The sequence below is a fragment of the Corvus hawaiiensis genome, chromosome 14, assembly GCF_020740725.1.
Source record: "Corvus hawaiiensis isolate bCorHaw1 chromosome 14, bCorHaw1.pri.cur, whole genome shotgun sequence".
Taxonomy (NCBI): Eukaryota; Metazoa; Chordata; class Aves; order Passeriformes; family Corvidae; genus Corvus; species Corvus hawaiiensis.
Genome location: NC_063226.1, coordinates 16,050,174 through 16,075,780, shown reverse-complemented (window position 1 = coordinate 16,075,780; position 25,607 = coordinate 16,050,174). Strand labels below are relative to the sequence as shown.

Here is a 25,607-nt window from a genome sequence, read left to right as displayed (position 1 = left end):
AGCATTAAAAGCCCACAGAACAACTTGGTTGCCAGCATGGCCTCCACAAATACTGGACCTTCTCCACCGTACAGTGGAGACTAAGTGTGAGACCAGCTGAGTGAGCCACCAGGCAGCCCTGCCATGTTCCCAGGTCAGAGCCATACACGTTTGTGGGCAATTGCCTGAAGGTAGGCTGAATTTAGGGGTGGACCTCAGCTCTTTGCACAGTGACCTTCATGTGCACAGTGCAGAAGGAGCCACACATGGTGTGCCCACCCTGTGCCCTGCAGCCTCCATGCACCCTGTGGTGACAGTCCTGTGACACTGTCATCTGAGAGCACTGAATGCTGCAGTTGTGCAGTGACTGAGGCATAACTGTGCTGTGTTTAAAAATTAGTGTAAAATTTAGAAGCTGGTCATATGCAGCATAGCCCTAGAGTGAATCTGGTTATGCTGGGGTTGGCAGGAGGAATTTTCTGGTGATATGAGCTTTTATTAGATGGGATTTTTTTTATAGCACTAGATGACAGGAAGCACTTGGAATTGTAGCCCAGAGCTGGGAGAGGTTTTACTGTGAGCTGCTTTAGAAGAACCAGTGTTCTCTCGTTTTCCCATTGCTGATCAGATAGTTTTCTAAATATATATATATATACAAGGTCATAATGCTTATTTCTCTTAACTTGAAGCAGCAATGTTAATGTCTGATTAATCCTGTGACATACAGGTCATGCTTGTTAAAACTGAAAGCCACAGATGATTTTATGTGGAAGAGATTGCCATATGCTGAAATAGTATGAGAAGCATTGTTTTCAGTTTCACTTTCTTTATATATAGAGGGCAGGTTTCTTTTCCCTAAGATTTGTGAATTTACAACTCCATCATTTCTTGTAGATGAAGATATTTATATAATTGTATTTTGAAAACATACTCATTTTTATGAATGAGTGGCAATCCTTCAAAAGAACAAAGCCCACAATGCCTTAGACTTAGAAGAATAAACAAAAATTAAGAAGTTTAGCTGTTACTTACTCTTTCTGGAATTTAAAACATCTGTGATTAGGAAGTTTGAAAGTCTGTTTAGATAGATAGCTAAGAATTTGTTTTGTTTTGCTTTGTTTAGAAAGTATGCTAGTTATTTCAGATGTTCGGCCTATAAAGAATGTAAAACAATTTAATTGTCTCAGGTCTGAATTTAATCCGAGTCACTGGCAGAAGGTCACTAAATTCAGTCCAGGGTTTCATTCAGATTTGCCATTTAGACCTAAAAAATGTTACCATAAAAATGTTGGCATGTTTGTTATGCAGGGAGTATAATGTCTTAATTGAAATGCAACCAGAAACTATTTTAAAAACTTCTATTACAGTTCACATGACAGACAGTATTTTGTAGCTTTAACATCTGTTTTAAAGCCAACACATGAGATTTAGCCTTTGTGTGACTATAACTCTTTTGATTTCAGTGAAGTTGCACACATTTAAATCCTGATTGAATTTGTCTCACATGATTGGGTTTTTAATTGTATGATTTAATTTTCTTTATCTCCAACCCAGTGTTGTAGTGTGGAGCTTCAGCGCATGTCAGAATATGGTCAATAATGGATCCTTTCTTCTTCCTTTTCTATTTTCACAGTTACAGGGATCCATTAAAAGAAAACTGGAAGATGATAGCTCTCCTGCCTCCAGTGGCGTACCTGATGTCATTTTCCCAAATGACAGTAAAAGACTTTGTCTTGACGATGTAAACCTTGCCATGGGCCAAGGTGCCAATCCCAGTGTGGCATGTCCAGAAATGCAAAGTTCCCCGTTCTCCACCGGTCACAGCACTTCTTCCCTGGGAGTCACGGGGCACCCAGTGCTCCTTGAAAACAATCACATGAATGGTGGTGGCATTGGCTCCCCGTTCTCAGTGCCACCCAACACAGAAATAAACCAGAAGGGGTCAATAGGAGGGCAAGCCAACAACATTGTCCACTATGATGAGAAAGGAAACAGCTTACAGTCTGTGGACCAAGAGCTGCAAGATCTTTTGGAAGAGCTCACCAAAATGCCTGATCCTTCTCCCAATGACCTGGATCTGGAGAAGATTTTGTGCAGCAAGGCTGAAGATCCACTTGGTCTGAGTCATTCCCAACCAAACATAAGTACCACTCCAAAGTCCTCCCCGCAGACTTCCCACTTGGAGAACCATGTTGCTAACAAAGATTTTTCTCCAGGCTGCAATCCAACCAGTGGAGGATCCCCTCAGATGAGACCATCATCTGCTGGAGCTAACTTCCAGGTTCCTCCCTCAAACAAACCTGCTGCATCACCCATCTCTACAGCAGCTCAGAGCAAGAACCAGCCACCACCAATGCTCCCAGTACCCCTGCCCAACATGCCTGGCTCCAACTGGCATGCTCAGCAGCTAAAGCAGCTGGCAGCCAGCAAGCAAGTGTCTGGTACCAAGCAACAAGTACAGGCTCCCAGCTGGCCAACTATGTCGCCTCCCGGTCTCTCTCCACCTTACAGGGCAGGATCATCCCCACACCATCAACCTTTCAGTCCTCAAAATGTTATGGTATCTAGCATGCCTGCTAATAATTTACCAGGAAACAACATTCAGAGTCCTCAAAACACTCTGCTTTCAAGCATGACTTCCAGCAGCACCCCATCCAATGGCCCCTCTCCCGCTTATGGCTCTGAGAAGCTCTCTAGCCCAGCTCTGAGCCAGCAGCCCTTCAGCCCGCAGAACTCCATGCTGCCCGCTCTGACAGCAGCCAGCTTGCCAGCCAACAGCATTAAAAGCCCACAGAACAACTTGGTTGCCAGCATGGCCTCCACAAATACTGGACCTTCTCCACCGTACAGGCCAGAAAAGCTGTCAAGCCCCGCTCTGCATCAGCAGCCCTTCAGTCCTCAAGGTACATTAATCTCTAACATCACTCCCACCAGCAACCCCACAAGTATGCAGAACTCGCTTTTTAAATCAATGACTACAAACCAGACCAAAAATATGAACATAATTATGCAACAGCCGTCCAGTAGCTTACAGCCAGGTCTGGTGAATGAGAGCCCTGTTAGCCAAGACCAGTTTTCTTTCAATAACACCAAACCACTGTCTCACTTTGCCTCAGAGTCAGCTACTCAAAAGATGTCCCCTCTGACAGCAGGACAAGGACAGCAGTCCCTCATTCACTATCTCCAGCAGCAGCAGCAGCAGCAGTCTCCAGCCACGCAGCAGTCCCAGCAGACCAACAACAGCCAGTTTCTCCAGCAGCAGTTCCGACAGCTGATGCAGCCACATCGGATGCAGAGACAGATGCAGGCTGCCACACTGCCAGCTCAAAGCAGACAGGTGAGAACCTCTCTTCTATCTTACATGGATTATGTGAAAATACTGAGTCATTTATTTTCTTATTTTTGCTTTTCCATTTGTGTTTCAAATGCGACGTCACTAAATTTATGAGGTGTGCACAGTGCATACATGGACAAGGCAATAACAACCTCTGGTGTTATCAGAGTAACTTTATTTATGTCGTCAACTAAAAATGTACCATAATTCCACCATGCAGTGCCTGTTTTAGCCTGGTGAAGAACTTTGTGCTATTTTAAAATAATTTTTTTTGCATGTATAGGTGATAGTCTTTTTTAGCTTATATTACAAGCTCCAGAGATACTCTCGTTGCATGTTTCATGTCATCCTTTCAGAAGGAATATCTTCTTTTTATCTTAATGCCCTTCAACAAATTCATGTCTGTGTTATGCTTCTAAGGCTAGAAAAGATCAGGTGGGGTGAGAAGTGAAGTTAAAATGTGTCCTTCATGGACAGCAGGTCAAACAGTACAGCTTCTGAATAGCAAAGAGGCAGACTTGAAATACCTGTTACTAGCATTCGCCAGAAGCCATTCCCTGCTTTGGATGAGGGCCATTCCCCACCCATGGTGATCTTTGATACCAATCGAGCTGGTAAATGCAAAAATGCAGCTGGCAAAAGTGAGGCACAGCCCTGGTTTCTGTCCAGCGACCTTCTCCCTGAGACTCAGTGAGAGGTGTGAATCTCCTACTACCCCAGCTCAGAGAGACGTACTGTGAACAGGGTCCTTGGAGCAGGGAAGGACTTGGGGACTGGGTCTGAGAGCAGCCTGACTCTGAGCAATAAACATCTGTCTTTTTGTTCGGCAGAATAGTTGGAAACACTGAATCTCACCACCAAATCAAGGGCTTTGTTAGGCTGAACCAGCTCTTTGTAAGCAGACTCCTCCAAGCTGCTTAGCTGTGCACACAGTCACTCCATCAGCAACTTGGGAAGGACTGAGAGAGACACTTCTCTCCCAGCAAAGCAGAGACTGATTTCTAAAATTCTACTGGGATCTGCTTGAGAGCTGAGGTGTGGAGTGCACTCCAGAGCCAGATCTTCTTTGCTCTTCTTCCTTACAAAGGGACTGGTTCTTAAGGAGGGGAATTTCATCAATCTTGGTGTAACGCTGGTGTAACAAATATCATAATGTCCTATGATAGCAATGAGAAACGGGATAGTTACCAAATATCAGCTTCTGAGTGGTACCTCAGTGAGGTGCATTGCCACTGTGCCACTTTAGGATCAACTGGCTCTTTTCCAAGTTGTGCACACTCCATTCTCCCTTGCTCCATGCAGCAGCTCAAAACAGGCTGCAGGGAAGGACTGGTGACTCGCTGAATTTGCTTACGCAAGTGTAGAACAGGTAACAGTGGGGCACATCTAGTGGTCTTTAAAGGGTTACCAGTGCAAGGCCCCTTATTCAACAAAGACCTAGAGCAGTTTGTTGCTTCAAGCACATGAGAACCCTGCTTGTGTTCGGTGGGACCCAGACTGAACACAGAGTAGAGAGTCTTGCTGGCTTGGGATCCAGGCCTGTGGAGAGACACACAGTTGAAAGAAAGCAAAGTGCAGCAGCTCCACGAATTACTGCCCACCAGATGTTTTACTCTGGAGGCAGGTGTGGGTGAAGAATACATTCATGGTGTTTTCCTGCCTCTTGGATGAGGACTAAAAAGTTGTTAACAGCAGTGACATGATCACGTTTGATCGTATGTCCATAACCTTTGAGCATTTTGGTTTTTTGGCTTCACCACTGAATCTATGAAGTTGGAACGTCCTTGTTGGATTCCTGAGGTTTCCTGTGCCCCAGTTTTCCCTGCTTTGCATTTTTGTCTTATACCTCTGAACGCCTTGCATCACTGATTAGCCACAAAAAAAAAAAAAAAACCAAAACCCTCCTGAAGTGAGTCTGTCTAATTGGCTGAAATATTCCTTCTTCAAGCAACTTTCCTGGTGCTCTGCCTGTGCTGCATTTTCAGCTGATTCTCGCTGTCAGAGAGAGAGTTATTATAATCTTGCTGCTATCAGTAAAGATCAAGGACAGTTAAGACAATGATTACAGGTGATGAGCATTTAACATTTTCAGACTAGTTAGGTAAGCTTAGGGTGCCTCCCTCATTTTACAGGGAAGACTTATTACAATAATTACACACCAAATGACAGTGCTTCAGTTTTACAGTCTGTTGAGCTGCTGAAGAAAGATGGTGGATGTTCAGGATTGGAGCATTTTGTAAAGTTTTGGTAACTTTACTGCAAATCTCATAGAAGAAAATGGATCCTGAGTGCTGAATTAAAAGATTATGTGGGAAATTTATTCTATGTAGGAATCCTTGAGTCTGAGATACTTACTACATTTCTTGGAATCTAGCATGGAGATCTGTTACTGTCTGCAATAGATTTCTTATTTACATTGAGAGATTGATACTGAATTTTGGAGCCCACCTGCTCCATACCAATTTTACTCCATTAAAGTGAAGTAGCCCCAGTGACTGTGGTTTTGATTTCCAGCAGTGTATCCAGAGCTGAATTTGAGCTTTGCAAAATTTCAGTCCCAATTCTCTCCTGAGGCAGGTGATGTGATGAATAGGACTTTTCAAACATAGAGCAGCTGTTTCATTAAAAGGCACAATGTTAAAGATTCAGAAGACGGGAGAAAACCTCTGCATCTCAAAAATAGTAAACTTCTGGTGGAAAATTGCCCCTTTTTTAGCCTCATTCACAGAAATTTGTTCAGAGAAAAATTAGAGCATTCCCTGAAATGTTGTTTAGTGCTTAAAAGTCATCCCCTTACTTAGTGTGTGTGTTTGCAAATGTGACTAAAATTTATAAAAAGAAGGCATAGTACTCTCTTCCTTGGAGCAAGAGGTGCAGCTTTGTACAGAAGAAGAATGTGGATGGTGGCCAGTTGGAGGGAGAACAATAAACCATGAAATTTGATCCTTGTAGCAGGCACAGCAACATGGGGAAGAGAGCAGCAGCCACAGACCCAGAGTGAGCATTTTGCTGTTGTTTTAATGTGTATTAAAGCAAACACTCTGCATTCCAAAAGCGGGGTTACTGCTGGTGCCTCACAGCTCTACCATTTTTGTAGTTAGTGATGTATCTTTTAATTGTAATCAGTCTGCATCCCAGATCCTGTCTTGCCTGGACAACTGCTGAATCTGATAGGGGCTAATCTCCCCCCATCTGAAGCACTATGTCTTTATTGTTGAGCATTGATGGGTATTGATTGAGGCGCTGACAGTTTGCATTGTGTGATAGTGCAAAGCCTGGTGGAGCTAACGCTGCTCTCTGGCTACGGGCAGGATTTGGTTTTATTCCTGTGGGGCTGATGCCTGTGAGTGAAATTATACTCAAAGGTCTGGACTCGTAAATCCCCAATATAAAGATGGTAGTAAATGCCAGAGTCAAAGATAGTCTCCAGAACTATCACACACTGTTTTCAGGGGTAAAGCTTCACCACTTGACTTTATTGGCTGTTTCTGGGCACATGAAAAGCTGCATTTGCCCAGGCAGGTTGAATAGTTGGGCATCTCCCTGATTTTCATGTCTAAATAGAGTTTGTACTTGCAGATTTCCTATTCTGGAATGTCAGATACACTGGGCCAAATTCTGCCTTCAGCAATGCTGATAATACAACACCCCACTTCCAGAAGAGCTCTTCTGTCAGTCCCTGAAGTGTAAGAACAGAGGCCTTTGTGCAGGGGACAGAGGGATCCCCTCCTCGCTGAAGGTGGGAAAACCAGCCAGTGATATTCACAGTTTAAGTCAGGCTGAACTACAATAAACCCTTTGGGTGGCTGTTCCTTTTCCAAGCCCAAGATGATCTGAGTTAAAAACCTGGGAGTCTCGGGGAGGAAGGCAGCATTTCCCACTGACTGCTCTGTGCCTGAAACGCTGAGAACCAACACACAGCTGAAAAGGTTGTTTTGTCGGGGGGATGGAGGTGATAAACAGCCATTGTTTGGGTGGGACATGCTGTGTCTCTGAGCTCCACTTGCACCCTAGGAACCAAATGTGCTATTCTTAGAGCTCTGCATTCCTGCTGACATCTAGAGAGTTGTACACTGGATTGTCAGTGAAGGGTATATTTGTTTCATCTCCATTGCCAAAAATACTGATAGAGAAAAAATTACAAGAGAAGAGAGAGAGAAAACTAATATTATTTGCAGTAAAAGTGGCTGTATTTTTACTACATATGGACTGCATATGAGATGGTGAAGGGCATGCTGAAGACCAAAATACCCTTTGAAAAGCAAAGTATTTCTTTAACTGTGGTAAAAGCAGCAATACATTATCTGAGTTGGAAGAATAAACTGTAGGTTGCAGAGAAACACCAAAACTTCTGAGCTAGATTAAATATACTTTTTAAAAAAAAGTTTAAAAACCTTCTTTCACAGCGTAAGTTTTCTAAATATAGAAACAAAACTGAAGAAGAAATGCTCTGTTACAAAGAGCAAACTGACCCAGAGGTTAGATGTCAAAGGTTAAATAACTATAATGGAATACAAAATACAGCTTTTATTAATATAAACAGAAATGGTAATACCATGGACTGATTTCTGGGTGCCATCTATTATGGGAAGTTATTTCTGCCTGTGAAAAGTCAGTGCACTGTGATTGTTAGGTGATACTGTTCTGACTCAGCAGCACTTTAAAAGCTCTGATGCAGGTTGATGAAGAGTTTGGAAAAGCAGAGAACACAGCCTGCATCATCTGAGTACATACAGTCCTCCTGCAAGTACAGGGGAAAATCATGTTTTATTTGGGATTTCCGAGATGTCACAAGGCATCTTCCTAATATGTAAAACAATTAGAGTATCATGTATTATTAATGAAACCAAAAGTACTGGCCAGATTTCATCTGCAGTTTCAATCCCCTACCCTTTTTCTTCAGGTGTCAAACTTATTTTTAAAGCCGCTTTGAAAGAAGTTCTGCTGGTATCTTCTCTTCTCTTCTCTTCTCTTCTCTTCTCTTCTCTTCTCTTCTCTTCTCTTCTCTTCTCTTCTCTTCTCTTCTCTCTTCTCTTCTCTTCTCTTCTCTTCTCTTCTCTTCTCTTCTCTTCTCTTCTCTCCTCTCCCCTCCCCTCCCCTCCCCTCCCCTCCCCTCCCCTCCCCTCCCCTCCCCTCCCCTCTCCTCTCCTCTCCTCTCCTCTCCTCTCCTCTCCTCTCCTCTCCTCTCCTCTCCTCTCCTCTCCTCTCCTCTCCTCTCCTCTCCTCTCCTCTCCTCTCCTCTCCTCTCCTCTCCTCTCCTCTCTTTCCCTTTTCTTTTTTCTTGGGAACCAAATTTTTTAAATACTACTTTTTTTTTTTTTCTTTTACTAATGCTGTGGAGGAGAAAACCAGATTTGATTTCAAAGGGCAGTGGTAGCACAATACCAAAGCAAAGCCTTTGAGGGATGGAGAGCTTTTGAAGGCAAAGCAACAAGCCCTTCAGCTAATTAAGTGCCTTTGAATAGGGGAATAAAGGAAGCTGGTGATGAATCTGGATTACAGAGAGCAGTAAGGCTGAGCCTGGAGTTTGACCTCTCCACAGATGTAAAAACATCTTCTTGAATGGTCATTTCTGAATTTATATTTATCTGTGCATTTGCAAGTGAGTTGATATTTTTTTCAAACTTGGAGATTCTCTGTTCTCTTCTCAAGAGAGCCTGAGAGGAGCTTGACTGAAGCTATCAACTATCATCTTCTCCCTTTCCTCCCCTGTGAATAAATAATGTCAGGAAAGTTTTGGAAAGCAAGACGTAGACTTGTGGAATGAAATGGGGTGTTTGGCCTCAACATGTCAACAGTAATACAGCATTTTCAGAAGAGCAGTAATCAAGATTAAAAAACCTTAATTCACATCTGATCTTCTGAGCCCATTGCTCTTTTGCAGTTTCTTTAAATCACGTGTTGTCTTCTTGTGTTACATTTCAGGTATTTCAAAGCATTCCCCTGTTGTAGTGGAGTCCTTGTAGCCATGTCTTAACCTTCCCACTTCTCTGGCTTGCACAGTTAAGATGTTTATAGGCACTGATGTTTCCAACAGCTCTGCCTAATGCACTCATAATTCCTTCCAGTTTAGCTCTCTGTTGTGCTGAAAGCACTTTTGGACACCACACAGCACATCATTAGGGGAAGCAATCTGCAGAGGAGAAGCTTGTAAATAGACCAAATCCTTCTAAACACCATGTGGGGAGCATCCTCCCCCACTCTCACCATCACCCACCTTTTGGATCTGAAATTAATGTGGACACTGCACGAAAACTGCAGCACTTTCCTCGATCCAGACGGGTCTTTCCCTTGGTTATGACCTGTTTAATAAAATGGAAGATGTTCTGCCAGCAATTGAGCATTTAGGACACAGACAACTCTATGGGAATCTCACACTGGACAAATTAAAATCCAATTGGAAAGAAAAAAGAGGCTCGGGAGGTACTGTAAACAGCAGTGATGGGTGCTGGAGGCATTCAGGGAAGTCTTTCTCTTCGTTATGTGCAGGACGATGAAGCAATGCATGCGGGGCTGAGGGAGGGCTGTCCAGGGCTTTGGTGGAGAAAGAGGAAGTAGTGCTCATGTGCTGTGAACATGTAGAAGGAAATGTGACTTACCCCAGAGAAATTTAGGGCAAGGTGCTGCATTTCAGCCTGACAGGCTGCTTGCAATGTTTCAAGACAGGGGCTGTGTGTCAGGGCTGTGTCCCTGCTCAGTCCAGGCACAGCCGCAGAGCCGTGGGTGGGCGGAGGGGGGAGAGTCGTGGCACGGAGATTCGGCGTGACCTCTGAAAACCCCTTGCTTTTGTGGTTTTCAGCTCTAAGCAACAGACAATTGCTTCCTTCTGCTCTGTAGTACAGGGAGGGAGACAGCCTCATCTCCCAAAGGTGTAAGGAAAACGGTACTATCGTGCTGAAAAATGTCTGATTCACCAGTTGTACCCCAACCCCTCTGACCCTCCCAGCCCCGGTGGGCAGTTCCTCTCAGGTTTTCCAGGCAGCTTGGTAGCAGTTCACAAGTGTTCTGGGCTAGCCATTGGCTGAATCAGGCCCCAACTGCAGATTTTCTTGCCTTTATTTTTTCCCCCACATAACCCATTTTGCTTTATTATCACAAATCAGAAAAGCAAAAAATCCATATGCAAAAATCTTTAATTAAAAGCAGTTGAGGAAAAGGTTATGAACATATGTATTTTCCTAACTGTGCCCTTAGATACAATGAAGTTTTAAACATCCTGGGAATCTAGGGAAGGACTTGACAACCTTCTCACTGGCTTCAGGATGAATGCCGTAACTTCCTTCTGTGTATCATTCTTAAAAATAACAATTTGTAGAGTGGTTAGTGATGGGTAAGGTACATCCTCACTTACAAGGCAGCACCCATAATTCTTACATTGCAAAGGCGTGTCCATGGCCCAGCGTGCTGAGGAATGACTACAAGGAAATGATCGTGTTGTACACCCAACTCATTTCAATTGTGCTGTAAATCCCCATCCATATCAGGATATCTTAATTCAATTTTTCCCACCTTTTGGAAGGTAGGGTTGTACATTGTTTGTATTTTCTGTCTCCTCCTTGGTAAATGACAGTTTGGGGAGCTTGCGTTGAACTAAAAGCAGCCTGGCTTTTGGAAAATGTGCTCACTTCCCTACAACCATGCCCTCCTCACTACCTAAAATTTGATGCCTAAATTAATAAATGATTTTAATACTTTCCACAGTGATACTGTTAGAGCATGGCATCTACCCTCGATTTTTGGGGTGCTTTCTACCTCATATCGTCGTGCCATAGTCTAGAATTGTATCAGTACTTCACAAGGCAAAAATATGTCCAGGACCAAAGTCCAATTTAACAAACAGAATAAAGGCAAACAAGTGAGTAGGAGAGTCCCTGGGATGCTGTTAACGCCGTGCCTGGCTCCGGCAGGGCGGGGTGACGGGAGCAGCCCCTTCGCCTTCCTGCTCTGCTCCTCCGCCGTTCCTGCCCGGCTGCAGCGAGCGCTGCACACCAGCTCAAAGTACAAACATGTTTTGTTTCAGATGCAATACCTAGAAATAACTTTCCTGGTAAAATGAACTCAAGTCTCCCCCTTTTTTTTTTTTTTTTTCCTTTGGGCATTTTGGAGAAATTTCAGTGTGTGGGTGGGGGAAAACAAAGCCGTGGCTGTAAACAGGAACTGATATTGTCTGTGGGACTGAATGGGGAGAGAAACTGAACTGGCCTCGGTGATTCTGTCATACATCTGTGAGTCTGGAAACACTGGGATGATTCACAGTTTGCTGATTAATACAGGAGCAAGCAAAATGGTGTGAATTAACGGCCATTACAGAGCTGCACTGGATGGCAAATATCCCCCCAGAACAAATGATGTTTCATGAAGATTGCTTAGAGGAAGAGGTAATGGGTCTTAAATACAAATTAGAAGCAGTCCCAATCAAAGCTGTTAACATTAAGGTTTGAAAGCCAAACACTATTATGGGCTGTTTTCAAAAACTGTACATTTAGGAAGCCTATCAGTCTGCCCTGTTGGCTGTGTAGTATTTCTGTCTCAAGCACTTTGGATATTTCAAGCAGCCAGCACTAATAATTGATAGAAATCCACAACGAGGAATGCAGCAGCTCTTCTTAGGGCTTTGAAGGCTAATCACTCTATTACATGTTTTAAAGTTAAATTTTTTATAGCTCATATAAAGGCAAATATCATCATTATCGGTACATAATTCTGGAAAGCACTACCATTAACAAGAAGTAATCCTGTATTACAATTTAACCCTTTGCATATAGGAACGTTAAAGGAAGAAGGTAGTAAATGCATCACTTCAGTATAAATAATATTCTCTGTACAACCAGCAAAATGATTTAACATTTGTCATTGAAGTAATGAAAATGCGATTCCTTGGATCAGTGTCAGGCAGATGCAGATGTGAATGCAGGTTATGGACAAGCTGTGCTGAGCTATTTTTCCCCATTACAGAATTGATGAGAGACCTGCAAGGAGGGTAAGCCCTTTAATGTAGCCAAAATAGTGTGATATCCTGGCCTAAGATGTTACATGAACAGCTTGATCTTGTAAAGATTCAAACACACACGCCTAAATTTACGCAGTGGGAGGTCATTCCAGGACGACTGCAGGATTATTTCTGAGAGCAGAGTGAATCATGTATGTATTTAGGCTTTGTATGCTCAAGAAAGACCAAAGGTGGAGCAGAAGGATGCAGCAAGGGGCCCAGCAGTCGTTGGCAATGGTATATTAGTGCTGCAGCAAAAAAAAGAGAGGGAGTTGGAAGCTTTGATGCACTTGTTCCTGCCTCAGCTCAAGTTTACATTTGAATTATTTTTGGCTTTTCTGGTGATTTTGTTGTTGTTGTTGTTACTGGGGTTTTTTCCCTCTAGGGGTTAGTACCAGCATTTCACAAACTTGCCAAACTTGGAATAAATTCATGTTTTAATCAGTCCAGGGGTTATTTGAAGTCTTCTTGTGTTTGATTTTTAAAGTCATCGATTGCAGAAGGAAAATTTGCCCCTTGTAGGAAGAAAAGCTGCCCCATCCTCTCAGGCACAGCAATAAAAAAAGCATACGGGGAAAAAAAATCTTAACAAAACACTTTTCCCCTCTCCTTTGTGATTAGCAGTCTGCTAATGTTAATGTGTTTCTTCCATTTCCACCAAGATGAGGACATAGTACCCTGGAATATCAGTAGTATGTATCCCTGTCATAAACAAATCAATTTCTCTTAGTGCTTAAATACTCAGGGCTTTTGAAAGCTTCTCTTTGCATAATAAATATGTTTAATATTTCCTTTACTCTCTGTCATTATTAAGAATAAACAGTTACTGCTCTGGGTTGAAGGGTAGTTTACAGGGCACTCGTACTCGGGCAGTCTGTTTTCTCTCCCCGTTGTTTCGAAGGCTGTGTTTAAGCAATGAATGAACAATCTATGAGCATTATTTTTTTGTTTCGTACAACCCCCTTTTTCTCCTCCTTTCCAGCTCAGTCAGCACACTTTCTGCAGTGGCATTTTACTTTTCTACATGGAACTGTGTTTAGCAGCATAGCTGCATGATGAGGATGAGGTACTTTTTTCTCCTTTGCCTCCTCTCCCAAGAGATGCCCTGTGACTTCCTCTATTAGTCCATTAATCGCCGTAGCTCAAAATTCAGTCTGATCAAAGGAGCAGAACGAGGTTGAAAAGTGCAGATTCGAGCAATTGACTTGACTGTTTAGATTCCCTGCTGAGCTCATTTAGAGCTGGAATTAAGCTATTCCTGCTGTATTTTTCGTCCTTGGCTCGGCACTAGCGCAGTGCTCAGGGCTGCACCGGGGAGTGCCGAAGGCAGAGCGGCCACTGACTCCCCCAGCCCGGACCCAGCCCTGCCAGAGCAGCCTCCATGCCCTGGGCCAGCACAACGCCGAATAATCTTGGCTTGGTTTGATAAGAAGGTCGGTGCTTAGATTGCTTTAGTTACTTGACTACAGAAAAAGTGGAGAACCAGTTCACTGAAGGAGTAAATCTTGATGATTCTGTTTTTAGTTTAAGCATCAAGTTTCCATCTCTTGCAGACCTTTACTAAGGTTGGGGTGCATGCTATGAGTGGGAAAGCAAGAATTAAAACAAAATGTAAATGGGAAATTTGTAAACAACATGAAGTTTCTTGTAAAAGATTTCTTTATGCTGTAATGACTCACTTCAGGAGTATACTTGGTGTTAATGGCTATTTATACATGCAGTTAGAAACTGGTGCTGTTTTCTCTCATTAGTAGTCTTGTTTTTCTTGTTTGCTTAAGGCAAAAATGCAGACGGCCCATACCTGTGGTGTTTGCTGCAGATTAACATCTGCTTTTGCAATTCTTACACATCTCAAATTCCTGTTGATGTAACTGGGAGTACAAGCTCTCCAGGAATAGTGTCGGACTCCTGATGTCATTATTTGTGATTCTACAGTTCCCCCAAGTGTGCTAATACCTCTCAAATAGAGGTAGAGTCATTTGACGTGTAAGTTCTTATCTCATTAAAGTGAATTATTGTTACTGAAATGTGAATGGCATTCTATTATTAGAGAATATTATGTATATAATGGTTTAAGAATGCTTAAGGTCAGGAAGAACAGAGAAATGCTGATAACATCACCACAGACTGTGTGATGGTCCTGAAATGTGAGTAGATCTTTAACTGAAAAAGGTTTTGCTAGACCTATCAGTGTTTTCCCATAGTTTAGGACTTGGACTAAAATCCCCAACATTTATTTATGTTGCATTTTACTTTTTTTTTAAGGAAATTAAAAATTACTACTAATAAGAACTTTCTCCTAAGAAAAAATTTGGGCATTGAGGGGGGATATGGACAAATCTATTTTGTGCCCAGTCTACAGTCTGAGCTTTTTCCTACATAGGTGGCATATATCTATATGTCTATAAATTTTATTTTTAAAAAGAACTGTGGCCTTCATGAGGGACCTTATGTGGAATAACATTAGTAAGGAACTCCTGTCTTTGATGCGTTGCTCCATTCTAGATTGACACAATATATAAAGTTACTGTGCTTTAGTTTATGGAGAGCTAAATAATAATCTTTTATAAAGCATTTATCAGAACGGTGAGCTAAAATCTTGCTTTCTTTATGACTTCTTATTTTTTCTACTTATGATAACAGTATTGAGGCATTTCATAAGATCAAATGCTGTCTAGCTGCATTTAAAATACACATTTTGCATATTTCTGTCTTGATTAAGGCAGGGGGAAGGTATGTACCTGCTGCCTAGATTACTGTCAAACGTAACTGAAAGTAGAGTTGAATTGTACTCTGTTCTCCTAACAGAGCCTATTTGCTCCTCTGACTGGGTACTAAAAGGCTTTTATTGCCCTGCTTCACTAACATTTTCCAAATAAAACATTTTTTGCCAGTTTCTGAAGAAATAGCAGAACAAGTACCACCTTAGACAGGCTGGAAGGAGTCCTGTGCCGTGGATTATAAACCGAAACAGTTGGCCAGAATAAGGAATTAAAGTAATCCCTGATATTAGGAGCATGAAAATGAGATGACCTTCTGTACATGTGAGTTTCTAACCCAGCTGCAGCCCAGGCTCCCCTCTATCACTGTTTCTCCACACCTTTACTGGGCAGAAAACAAAAGCCCAGCCGTTCAGCTGGGAAACTGGAACACATGCTTGCAAATATTACAGACTTTTTAGGCATTGTATTTTTAACAGTAGTTCGTGATCGGAATGACAGGAAGGAAATGAGCAGAAAACATCCTATTCTATCTCTATATAAAATCTTGCTTGTGAAAGATACAGTTACCACAGTAATGATGGGACGCTAATTGATTCATTGTGCTGGGAGACAAGTGCTGAGCCGGGGAGCCAGCGGGGTCATTTTCTTGCTCCAGCTCCACTTTGGTTGTTTGCTGAGGAAGGGCAGGAGAGGGTTATAAAGCTGCTGCCACTACATTCAGTGCATGTTTTTCTCAGAAAAGAAGAGACACCGCCAGCCAAGATCTCTTTCCTTTGGAAATTGTGGCTGGGAAGGGCCCCTTTGGCTCGTCAGACAAAGTGGGCAGTCAGACAGCCCCTTTCCTGAATCCCAGGCAGGCACCAGACGGCTGAAGGAAGAGAGGCACCAGGCTGAATTAGATTGCCTCCTGCTTTGGACAGTACGGCAGGGAGGCAGGCTTAATTGCTTTGCAGCTGTTCATTTTTTCCCCTTCTCCCTCCCCTGCCTCCTCTCCCTCCTCCCAGCTGACTCCGGAGGCAGCCTCTGCTCCAGCCCCTGGAAACCTCCCCAACTTGAGGGCAGAGTATCAGAGGTTTGTGGACTCATTTTCATCAGTCTTGATACTCTTTCCTCAAGCCCAGCAGCAAGTGGGAACAGAAAGGAAACAATTAAGGAAAAAAATTGGTGTAACCTGGTGGTTTGTTTTTTTCCTGGGTTACCTGGTGGTTTCTGAAAGCTTCTGGGACAGGGCACAGGGCAGCACCAGGCAGGTGGCTCGGGTGGCATCGTATCAGGAGAGGCAGCAGAGTGTCATCCTGGCATCCTGTCTGAGCAGACAAACTGGGAGAGCCTTTGAACGAGCCCCCTGTGATGTGGCACTCCCTGCAGCAGGATTTACAAGACATTTGGGGTTTTCTCTCCCAAAGCTGCTGCTCCATTCACAGAGCTCTCCCAGCCTCCTGCCAGGCAGTGTGACTGTCAGCTGGGGCTGGTTTGGTGATGGTAAAAGAGCCTCAACACTGAAATGGTCTTGCCATGACTATTCAAGGCAAAGCTCTTTTGAACCTTGGAGAACTCGCAGAGTTCTCCAGCCCTCAAAAACTGCTCAGGCCAGACTTGCAGATTTGCATGTATCTCATAATCCCAAACTGTCTGAACCTCATGTTTGTTCAGGAAACAAAGTTTGTTTCCTTAATTGCTCTCGCTCCCGGATTTAAAAATTTAAAAGGTGTTTCCGTGCTGGAGCGATGAGGCTGTGGGCAGCACTGTGCTCACCTGCTCTGCAGAGAGGGGCTCTGCTCACCTGCTACTCAGCCAGCCTTCCCAGCTCTGTTCACCTCCAGCAGCAATGTCAAGCTAACCCAATTTTGCAGCTGGTACTGAGTGCCACAGGCAAGCTTTGAAGATGTCTCTTTAATTCCTGAACTTGTAGAATTTTGTGTATATTTTCCCTCCAGTTCTACTGACTCACACCATCCTGGGGGGTGGAGGCAGTGAGAGAACAGGAAGACTGTAACCCAGGCCTAATTTACTCATCTGCTAAAGCCAGTTGTCAGTGAGCCATTCACCTCTCTGTCCACAAAGGTAGTACCTCCTGTGGGTCTGTTTGGCCTCCCAGGTATAAATATGGCATCAGTAGTACTTGACTGTGCTAGGCCAATGCACCTCCTGTGCTGGGATGCCCTGTCTGGGTGACAGCATTCCAATGGGAAATGCTGCTGAGCCCACAGCCCAGTGCAGGGCACACAGCTCTGCACTGTTGGGGGCACAGGCCGTTGTGGCAGACTAATCTCTTTATTCTGGACCTGTTTGCTGCTTATTTTTTATGATATCCTTAATAGCCTAAACCAGAATTTGAGGTGGGCACCAGTGCAGGGTTTTGGCACATTTCTTTTAAGGCACAGAACTGTAATGGGGATCGTTGCTAGGGCCACTGGGAAGACTGAGGGTGTCGTTTCTGGAAAGGGAGTGTAGCTATGAGATGCCTCGGTGCTCAGAGAGATTTGTGTCTGTAAGAAATGGATTTAGCAATAAGTTACAGTAGCATGGCAGTGACTTTTTTTTTTCCTAATCTGTTCAACATGCAGCTACGATTGCTCTGCCAGTTAGATTTGAATTGAAACCGGCTCCACAAGGTACAAAGGCTCTCGAGCCTCATTGCTGAGGCCGGAAATCCATTGTGGCTCCTGATTAGTGCTGGTGAAATCGGAAACCTTTCTTGGGGCAGATAATGATCTCGCAAATTAAAATATAACCTGTTAATCCTGAATTTTAACAGGATGGTTATGCAACTCCAGGCCAAATCCAGGATGTGTCTTCTCTGTGCACCCCTTGGTCAGAAAGGCTTTGCTGATAGGGAAGGATGGGTTTGCACCCCTGCAGTACCCTCTTTGCAGAGCTCCCCTGCTTTATGCCAGGCCTGTGGCCAGAGGCAGCAGAGGGGTGATGGGGGTGGGACTGAGTAAAGAAATTGGGGTTCACATGTTGGGACCACCCCTCTGAACCTCTTGGCTGAAGTACCTTAAGATTGGGCCTCCATTTAATGTTCCTCCCCATGACAGTCACCATGGCTAAAGGACAGGTGGTCTGGCTGGGGCTATCCAAGCTTTTGCAGTCCCATAATAATCCCTTTAATTATGGGTAACAAAAGGCTCTGTTTTTTCCCTATGTTAATAACAAGTTCCAGGATATAAATAACTGCAATTAAAACAAAATACCTAACAATTTACCATTTGACACCTATGCAGTCTGCTGGAGCCTTGGCTGTGCAAGGAATTTTTTCTCCTGCCCTGATTGTTTTATAATTGTTCTACAAAGAGCACATGGATGCTCCAGTCATTAAGAAATGCCAACCAAGGTACATTGTGGCACAGGGGAGCAGAGAACAAATAGCTAGGGCTGTGCTGCAGCCGGAGGGAGCGCTCCTTTCGGACCCGCAGCCCTGGTTTGTTTGACTAGTTCTGTATATTGACCTTTGCTTTTTAAGAAAAACACAAACAATCAGGATTGCTTTCTTACAGGACCCATTAACTCTTTCAGAGGCTTCCTGGGGCCTCTTGGTGAGAGCTGCACACGTGTGGCCATGTACTGCAGCCTGGAACACCCTCTGCTGTTCTGCTTTCGTTGGGTGTTTGCAGACAGAAGCTGCATGGCTCCTGCTTTGTGCCTTTGGAAGAGACAGTCTGTATGTAAAAATACATGGAAATAGGCCTAGTCACGTTTGCCAAGGAGATAGGGGCCATGGGGAGAGGGAAATTCACCTCTGCTTTCTGTGGGGAGGCATGGAGTCCCGAGTGTCATTTCCGAGACTGCCTGTGATGTGTTTGATGTGGAGCCTTGCGAACAGAGTTGCTTAAACATACAAGTGTGCCTAAAAATATAAAAATAAAAGCAGTGCTATTTTAAGACTCGAGAATCAGGGATTATAAATAGCCCGACTGGTGTGTTACTCCTGGCTGGGTGTGTCAGTCCTTAAACACCAGCACAACTGTCGCTTCCCTTTGAAGCAGCTTGTCGCTAATGACTGCAGCTGCGGAGCTTCCTCTGCATTCCCGTGTTCTCCCGATAAGCACAGGGCACTGATAAGGTGCTCTCCAGGCTGAGTCCATCACACCAGCCCTCCAGTGGCAGCTTGGGCCTTCGAGCACACACCAGTGGGAGGTGGGCGCAGGCTGGCAGGGAGCTGCAGAGCTGGGATTCAGTGGAGGGAGGCAGCGCTGGTCAGGTACAGCAGGGCTGGTTCTGTTGAGAACAAGCTGTGGAGCTGGGGCTGCTGAACCCCAGAAAAAAAGGCAAGATAGTTGTGAGGTTAAGTGCTGGTTTGGGTCTTGTGAGCTGTGGCTTTAGCGCTCCCCGTTGTCAGTCTTCCTTGTGACTGGTTGGGATACACCTCTCTGTTCCCATCATTTAGACTTCTCCTGTGGCCAGTGGAGGAAAAGATGTTTAGAGAGTCATTTCAGCTCACCATAATGTACACCTCCAAGATGTGATGGATGGGCTGCAGTGAGGGAAGCCTGGAAAACACACCGAGGCTTGGCCCTTTTCTGCTGGAGGTGCCTTTATTCCCAGTCTGTGGAGGCAACAGCAGCTGTGGTGATCCAATATATAAAAGTAAATTAAGTTGAAAGTCACACAGGTATCTTAAATAGCTGACTTTTGACTTTCTGACTTTCAAAAATCGTTTTCATTTCTATCTTTTTCTGGCATGGTGGCTGGAAAGAAGCACCTTTGATGGTGTGTTCCACTGCCTCCACACTGCGGGTGAGAGGTGGGGGGACAGGCTCTTCCTTGGAGGCTGTTTCCAAGAGGAATTCTGGCCGACTCCTGCACCAAGTAATGATGTGTTTATTTGCAATATATGGAGCCAGGAGCCGTCTCTGGGTGATAGGGATCTGGAGACTAGTAAACAAAAAAAAGGCAAGGTTGGAACTCAAACTGTAAGAAGAGTTGTTTGGGTCTAAAGAAAACAACTATAAACCAAATAATGATGGTGTTCAAAAAGGTCTGGAGTGGTGTACGTCAGGACAAGGTGCAAATGTATCTGCCAAGCCCCTGCACTGGTAGGATGCTAAAATCTGGGTTATTCTCACAGGGAGCTCTGAGCAGCCTGTACCCAGAAGGTGAAGGAAAGGGAGTGTGTTGGCCATGTCTTCTTTTCATAACAAATAGAAATGGGTCAGGAATCTCTCCTAGTGTAGCTGAGTCTTCCCCAGACAAGGGGAGCTTATTTCGTGGTCTCGCACTGGAGGAAGGTTTGCAAATAGGCATCAGTAAAAGAAGTAAAATACCCTGATGTCTGAAGGTTTCCAAGAGTTCATGCTGAATTCTTACTCTGTAGCCTGCTTGTAAAACATATGCCTGTGTCCTGACAGGATGATCTGCTAGCACAGACACCAGGTTATTGGTGATAGAGAAGATGATTTCCATCAAAAAATTAACAGGAACAACAGCAGTGACAAATAAAGATCTTACAGGTTCAAACCTGATAAGCTGACAGCTCCATTTCCAAAGCTGGATGTCTTCAACTAACCACCTAGAAACAGTATTTTGGCAATCTGCTGACCTGCCTTCACCACACTGGTGACAATCAGGGAGCTTCTGGGGGGCCTGAACATAGATCTGCAAAGTTACGGTTAAGTGCCAGGCCAAAGATTAAAGCCTTTTTCTGAAAGTGAAGTTGTTTGTTCAGTCTGAGAGCAGAGACTTCTCCCATGGCTCTCTGTGGTCAGAGCTGCTCCTGGAGGGCAGTGGAAGGACTGATTTAATGCTCCATGTCTCCTTGCTTTTATGCTGATCTCTAAATCATGCCTGTGTTTGGTGGCAGCTTAGCAGCGAGTGCAGCATGGAGCCTGAGACCCCTGGGGTGCTGCAAGCACCCAGATCTCCTCTGCCCTGGCCTGGGGGGTGTTTGCAGCCGTGGTCTGTGGGTCTGGGAGGATGCACAGCACACACAGACACAGACACACGCACAGACAGACACACATGTGCACACACATACAAACACACACACATCGTTATGGTATGAAGAAGCTCAGCTTGCTTTTTGTTCCCTCTCCCCACTCCCCCCCTTCTTCTTTTCTATAATCATTGCAAAACAGGAACAAATGAGTGTGTCACTTTAAACCATGAAACCACTTAGTCCATAAAGACAGATTTGGCGTCTTTGTGCTGGCAGTGACAGGCCAGCGTCACTCCATAGTGATCCCACTGTTCTCCTCGGCCCCGCACCCCACCACCCTTCCCACCCCCTCCGAGATTTGCTCCGTGTTTGCCTGCCTCTGTTTTTGTGGTTGGTAACCAGCAGAAGAATGGAATGGATTTAATGATTTGTTGGCTGCGGTGCTGGCATGATTAAGTCAATAAAGCTGCAAGCTGAAAACAGTGTAGTTACAGTATATGACTTTAACCTTGTTAATGCATGTTTACGTCCTCCTGCCCAATGTATAGCTGTATATTGCATAAAGAAGATCTGACCAATCTTTAACCCATTAAATAATTCATAAAGTGAGAGCAGACATCAGCTACTTGTGGAGTGGATCAGTAACCATGGGGTCAGCAATAACTTTGGCTTCCTGGACCATATCCAGCATGTTTAAACTCTGGTGATGTCACCAGGCAAGCTTCTAACCTTAATCATTTGGATGGGAACAAAGGGAAGTTAACTGTTGACGTGCGGTGTCTCCGCAGAAGAAACACTTGCGAGTGCTCTGCACCATCTCTGCCTCGCAGGGAGCGTGGCAAGCTCCAGCCTGTGAGCCTCTTTCGTAGACTTCCCTCTTTCCTTACAGCAAAACTGTGGCTGGCCAAATGTTCAAAGGCACGTGTTTCCTAGACTCCTATTATCTTAAGTGACAGATACACCAAAATCCCACAGAATTTCAAGGAAATGCTGGCTGACATGAGAAGATGGTATTTGGAGGCACTTGGAAGGTTTTCTCATCACGGATAAATTTTGAATAAAAAACATCTGCCATATAAATGACGGAGAAGGACATATAATGGGGATGGAACAGGGTGAAGACAGGGGTGTGGGAGAGGATGTGGAGTGAAACTGGACCATTCTCCCTGCAGTAAAAGTTGTCACAATAAAATATCAAGCAGGACTTGCAGGAAGATCTTAAGATTTTCACACATAACTACCGCAGCCAGTCTCTTCTTTTTGTAAAGACAAAACATAGGGCTGACTTGTCCCAGCACCCAGCCCTCTTCACACAGCTCCCAGCTGGGCACTGAGGGATTCTCCAGGTGCTGCGATGTCCGTAGCTGTTGCAAGCAGCGTTTTTTGCAGACTTGATGGTCAAGTCACGGGATCATGGGGCATGTGGCTGGGACATGCTGCGCTCCACTGGGCTGTGCAGCCAGGTTAGAGGCCCTTGGGGGACCATTACAACTCTGTGTAGTTTAGTGTTGTTCTGAGATGCAACCAGCTGTGGCCAGACCTGGAGGAGACATGCAGAGAGGAGAACATGACAATGACTTGTATGTGGAGTGAAACCGGAAAAGTCCTTCCACCTCTCACTGGTGAGCAGCAAAGAAAGCAGCTCTGCCAGGTCTGTGGGGTCATGACCCCATGGGAGAGGCACGTTTCAGATATGTAAATCCCCCACATTGCCTCATGAAATTTCCCTCATTCCCCTTTTCTGGGAGGAACTTTAATTCCTTTTGGAGGCAAACAGACACAGGGAGCAATGAAGTTTCTTGCCCATAGTCACATGAAGAATCTCTGTATGACAGAACTGGAAACTGGACCTGGTCATGTGAGCCCAAGTCCATAGGAATGGCTTTGTCCTCTGACTCAGTAACGAAACAAGCTCACTGTTCAAGATCATCTTCTTTAGAGGCTTGGGAGTTCACCTGTCATGATCCCAGCTTCCACGTCTCCTTCTGACAAATTGCATGCTCACAGTCTCATGAGCTCACCCTCCGCTGTGTGTCCAAAGGGACACTTGCTTGTGTGGCTGAACTCCTCAGAGTCCTGAATGCACAGCACAGACCAGGGGTGTTTGCACACAGACCTCCAGCATGGGCATGTCTTCGTGACTAGGACTGCTGAGACACCCAGGTGAAAGCTCTCACATGGTTATTTGTGAGGCAGATGGCTGTGTACCGCAGAGCGTATCTCGGAATCCACCACATCCGCTCAGTAATGAATTTTCCAGGTGCCAAAAGATAGGCACCTTGTGTTGGAGATTAGAGCCAGGACCCTCAGTCTGCTGTTGCCAGCATCTGGAGGCAGAGATCGGGGGTGAGACTGACCCCCAGAGCTAATGCTGATTATTCTCAGTCACTCAGTTATTCACTGTTTCTTTTTGGTGGTTCTTTTGAAGATTCTCAATTTAATTTACCCTGCCTTTTTTGTTCTTTTGTTTTGTTTTGGTTTGTTTTCTTGGTTTGGTTTTTACTGTAATCCAGAACAGCAGTCTCTGCTTCAGAGAAGATGCTCCAGAATTTATGGCAAGTCATAGCTGATCTGAGTAGAAATTCCATGTTCTGTTTTCTTTGTTTTTAGATTGGAACGTTGTGTGATGTGCCTGAAAATCTTTCTTTGCCAGTCTGTTGGTTTCGATGAATGAACCCACATACACCTAGTGATGTTTTATTATCACTCACCCACCATAGGGTATTGTAGCAGCTGGTAATTTTTGTGCATTAACTGCATTTTTTTTTCTGCTTGATAGAAAACAGAGTTGCTCCAAGCATGTGCTAATGCTGAATGGGGGGATCCCAACTTCTGACCCATAGCTAATATCCTGCAAGTCACATGAAGCTACCGGGGATTCTTGAGCTAGAGTTCGAAATGCCTGTGTTATCAGCAAATAAACACCATTAATTGCTTCTAATATGACATGCAGTAGTTAAATGACAAGATCCTTATTAATATGTGTGTATATTAGCCTTTTCAGTGTGTATGAGGGGGAGTACGAAGTGGTAAAATTATTTAAAATTAGTAGGGAGTATTTACAGGAAGGCATAAAGAACTGTCAGTTGAGGAAAGCAGCATTTTATGTTCTTGTCCCGGATGACCTTGCTCCAAGGACAAACCAGAGCTTGATGAAATGAAGCTGCAGATGGCTAGTCTCAACTCTGTAATAATGAAATGACACAAGAAAAAAATGAGACATCTACAGTTTGTAAATACAATCTGAATGGAAGGGGAGAAAAGGGATTTTTTAAGGGGAGATTGAGTTGACTTGGTTACAACAGTTCAGCTTCGGGTGTTTTAATAATAATTTCCATTTAAAAACATAATGGAATTGCTCCTTCTTCCCCATACTCAAGGTCACCTTAATACATTCTTCTTTTTTAACATGTCAATATCTCGGTTTTAAAAATTTGTTCATGAGGACTACCTAGTCACAGCCTTCTTTGTATCCATTATTTTAGCATATTATTGATCACTCCACGTTGTTTTGTAAGTCATGGTGGTGATTTTTGACACCTGATTGGGCAGAAAAAACCCTTTTTAGGCGTTGGACTAGTTTAATCTGTTAGGAAAGAGTAAGGTTGTGAGAAGTTTAATACTGAAAAAGTGGTGTGATACTTTGTGCCAGAGCATGCTTTGTGCACTTACATGAGAAATCAGGAGTAAATATGTTGGGTTTTGCATGTGGGGAGGCTTTCATGCAAAGGGCTCTCAGAAGTTGTTAGGCAGCCAGCTACTATTGGAAATGAACAAGACTTGGGCATCTGCCTCTGAGAATTGATCCTTTGCGTGAAAAGGAAAAAGAAATTAATGGAAATGTTAACGTAGAGAAAGCAGGGGATTTTCAAAATCTCAGCGATCCAGACCACCTCACTGGAGTTCAGAGAGCTTTTCAGAAATGGGCGGGTAGAGAACTGATTTATCCCATTAGCTTGAGATTTTCTGACTTTCACTTTGTTATTGTGAAATCTTCACCATTTCTTTTATCAGATCTCTTCTGCTCTCCCTAGTACATAAATTCACCAGCCGGTCATTGCATTTCCCTGTAGCAGCTTCTGCTGGATGTTGAGCTAACTTGACTCCTTTGGAATCTCATCGACACCTCTGAGAGCATGACTTGACATAACACAAGGGTTGCTTGAGTCAAGCCACTTTATAGATATGAGATGTTGTAGTTTGTCATCACAGCTAGCACAACCTTGTAGAGACAGGCAGAAGGACTACCAGCCAAAACTTGGTGAGAGAAATACAGTTTTAGATTACCTCATTCAATTTATGGCAAGCTGCCCTCCATGGGAACAAGAGCATGGTGTCAAGGGTTGGAGAATCACGGCAGCTGTACAACCCAAATATAAATACTTTGTTCTGTGCAGAGAATTCAGTTTTGGATCCTGACCATATGTTATACAGAGAGGTACAAAACACCCATCCCTGCATCTTCGGGTGTATACACAGAAAAACAGTAACAGACACAGTTTCTGTTAAAGAATGGTGGGGAAGGATGAGTCTGACCCCAGAGTGCTGCTCTCAGATGGAAGAAAAGTATGTGAACACTGCAGGCACCTAGGTGCCACTGCCATCAGGGACCTGCCAGAGACTCCGTGGGTCTCCAGTCTTCCAGGAAAGTTTGCCATGCATTCGGGATGCTGGATCAAAGCTGTTCACCAGACTACCTTTACC

The 25,607-nt window shown here is 44.2% G+C and overlaps 1 protein-coding gene across 1 annotated transcript in view; it reads left to right on the top strand.

The window, feature by feature from the left end:
- Nucleotides 1-1,636: 1,636 nt before the first annotated feature.
- Nucleotides 1,637-25,607, top strand: part of MAMLD1 (mastermind like domain containing 1) — a 34,331-nt gene continuing 10,360 nt past the window's right edge. The window contains exons 1-2 of the mRNA XM_048319018.1: nucleotides 1,637-2,882; nucleotides 3,096-3,316. Of these exons, the coding sequence (XP_048174975.1) occupies nucleotides 1,733-2,882; nucleotides 3,096-3,316 (1,371 nt within the window). The 5' untranslated portion in view covers nucleotides 1,637-1,732. The remainder of the gene's footprint in view (nucleotides 2,883-3,095; nucleotides 3,317-25,607) is intronic.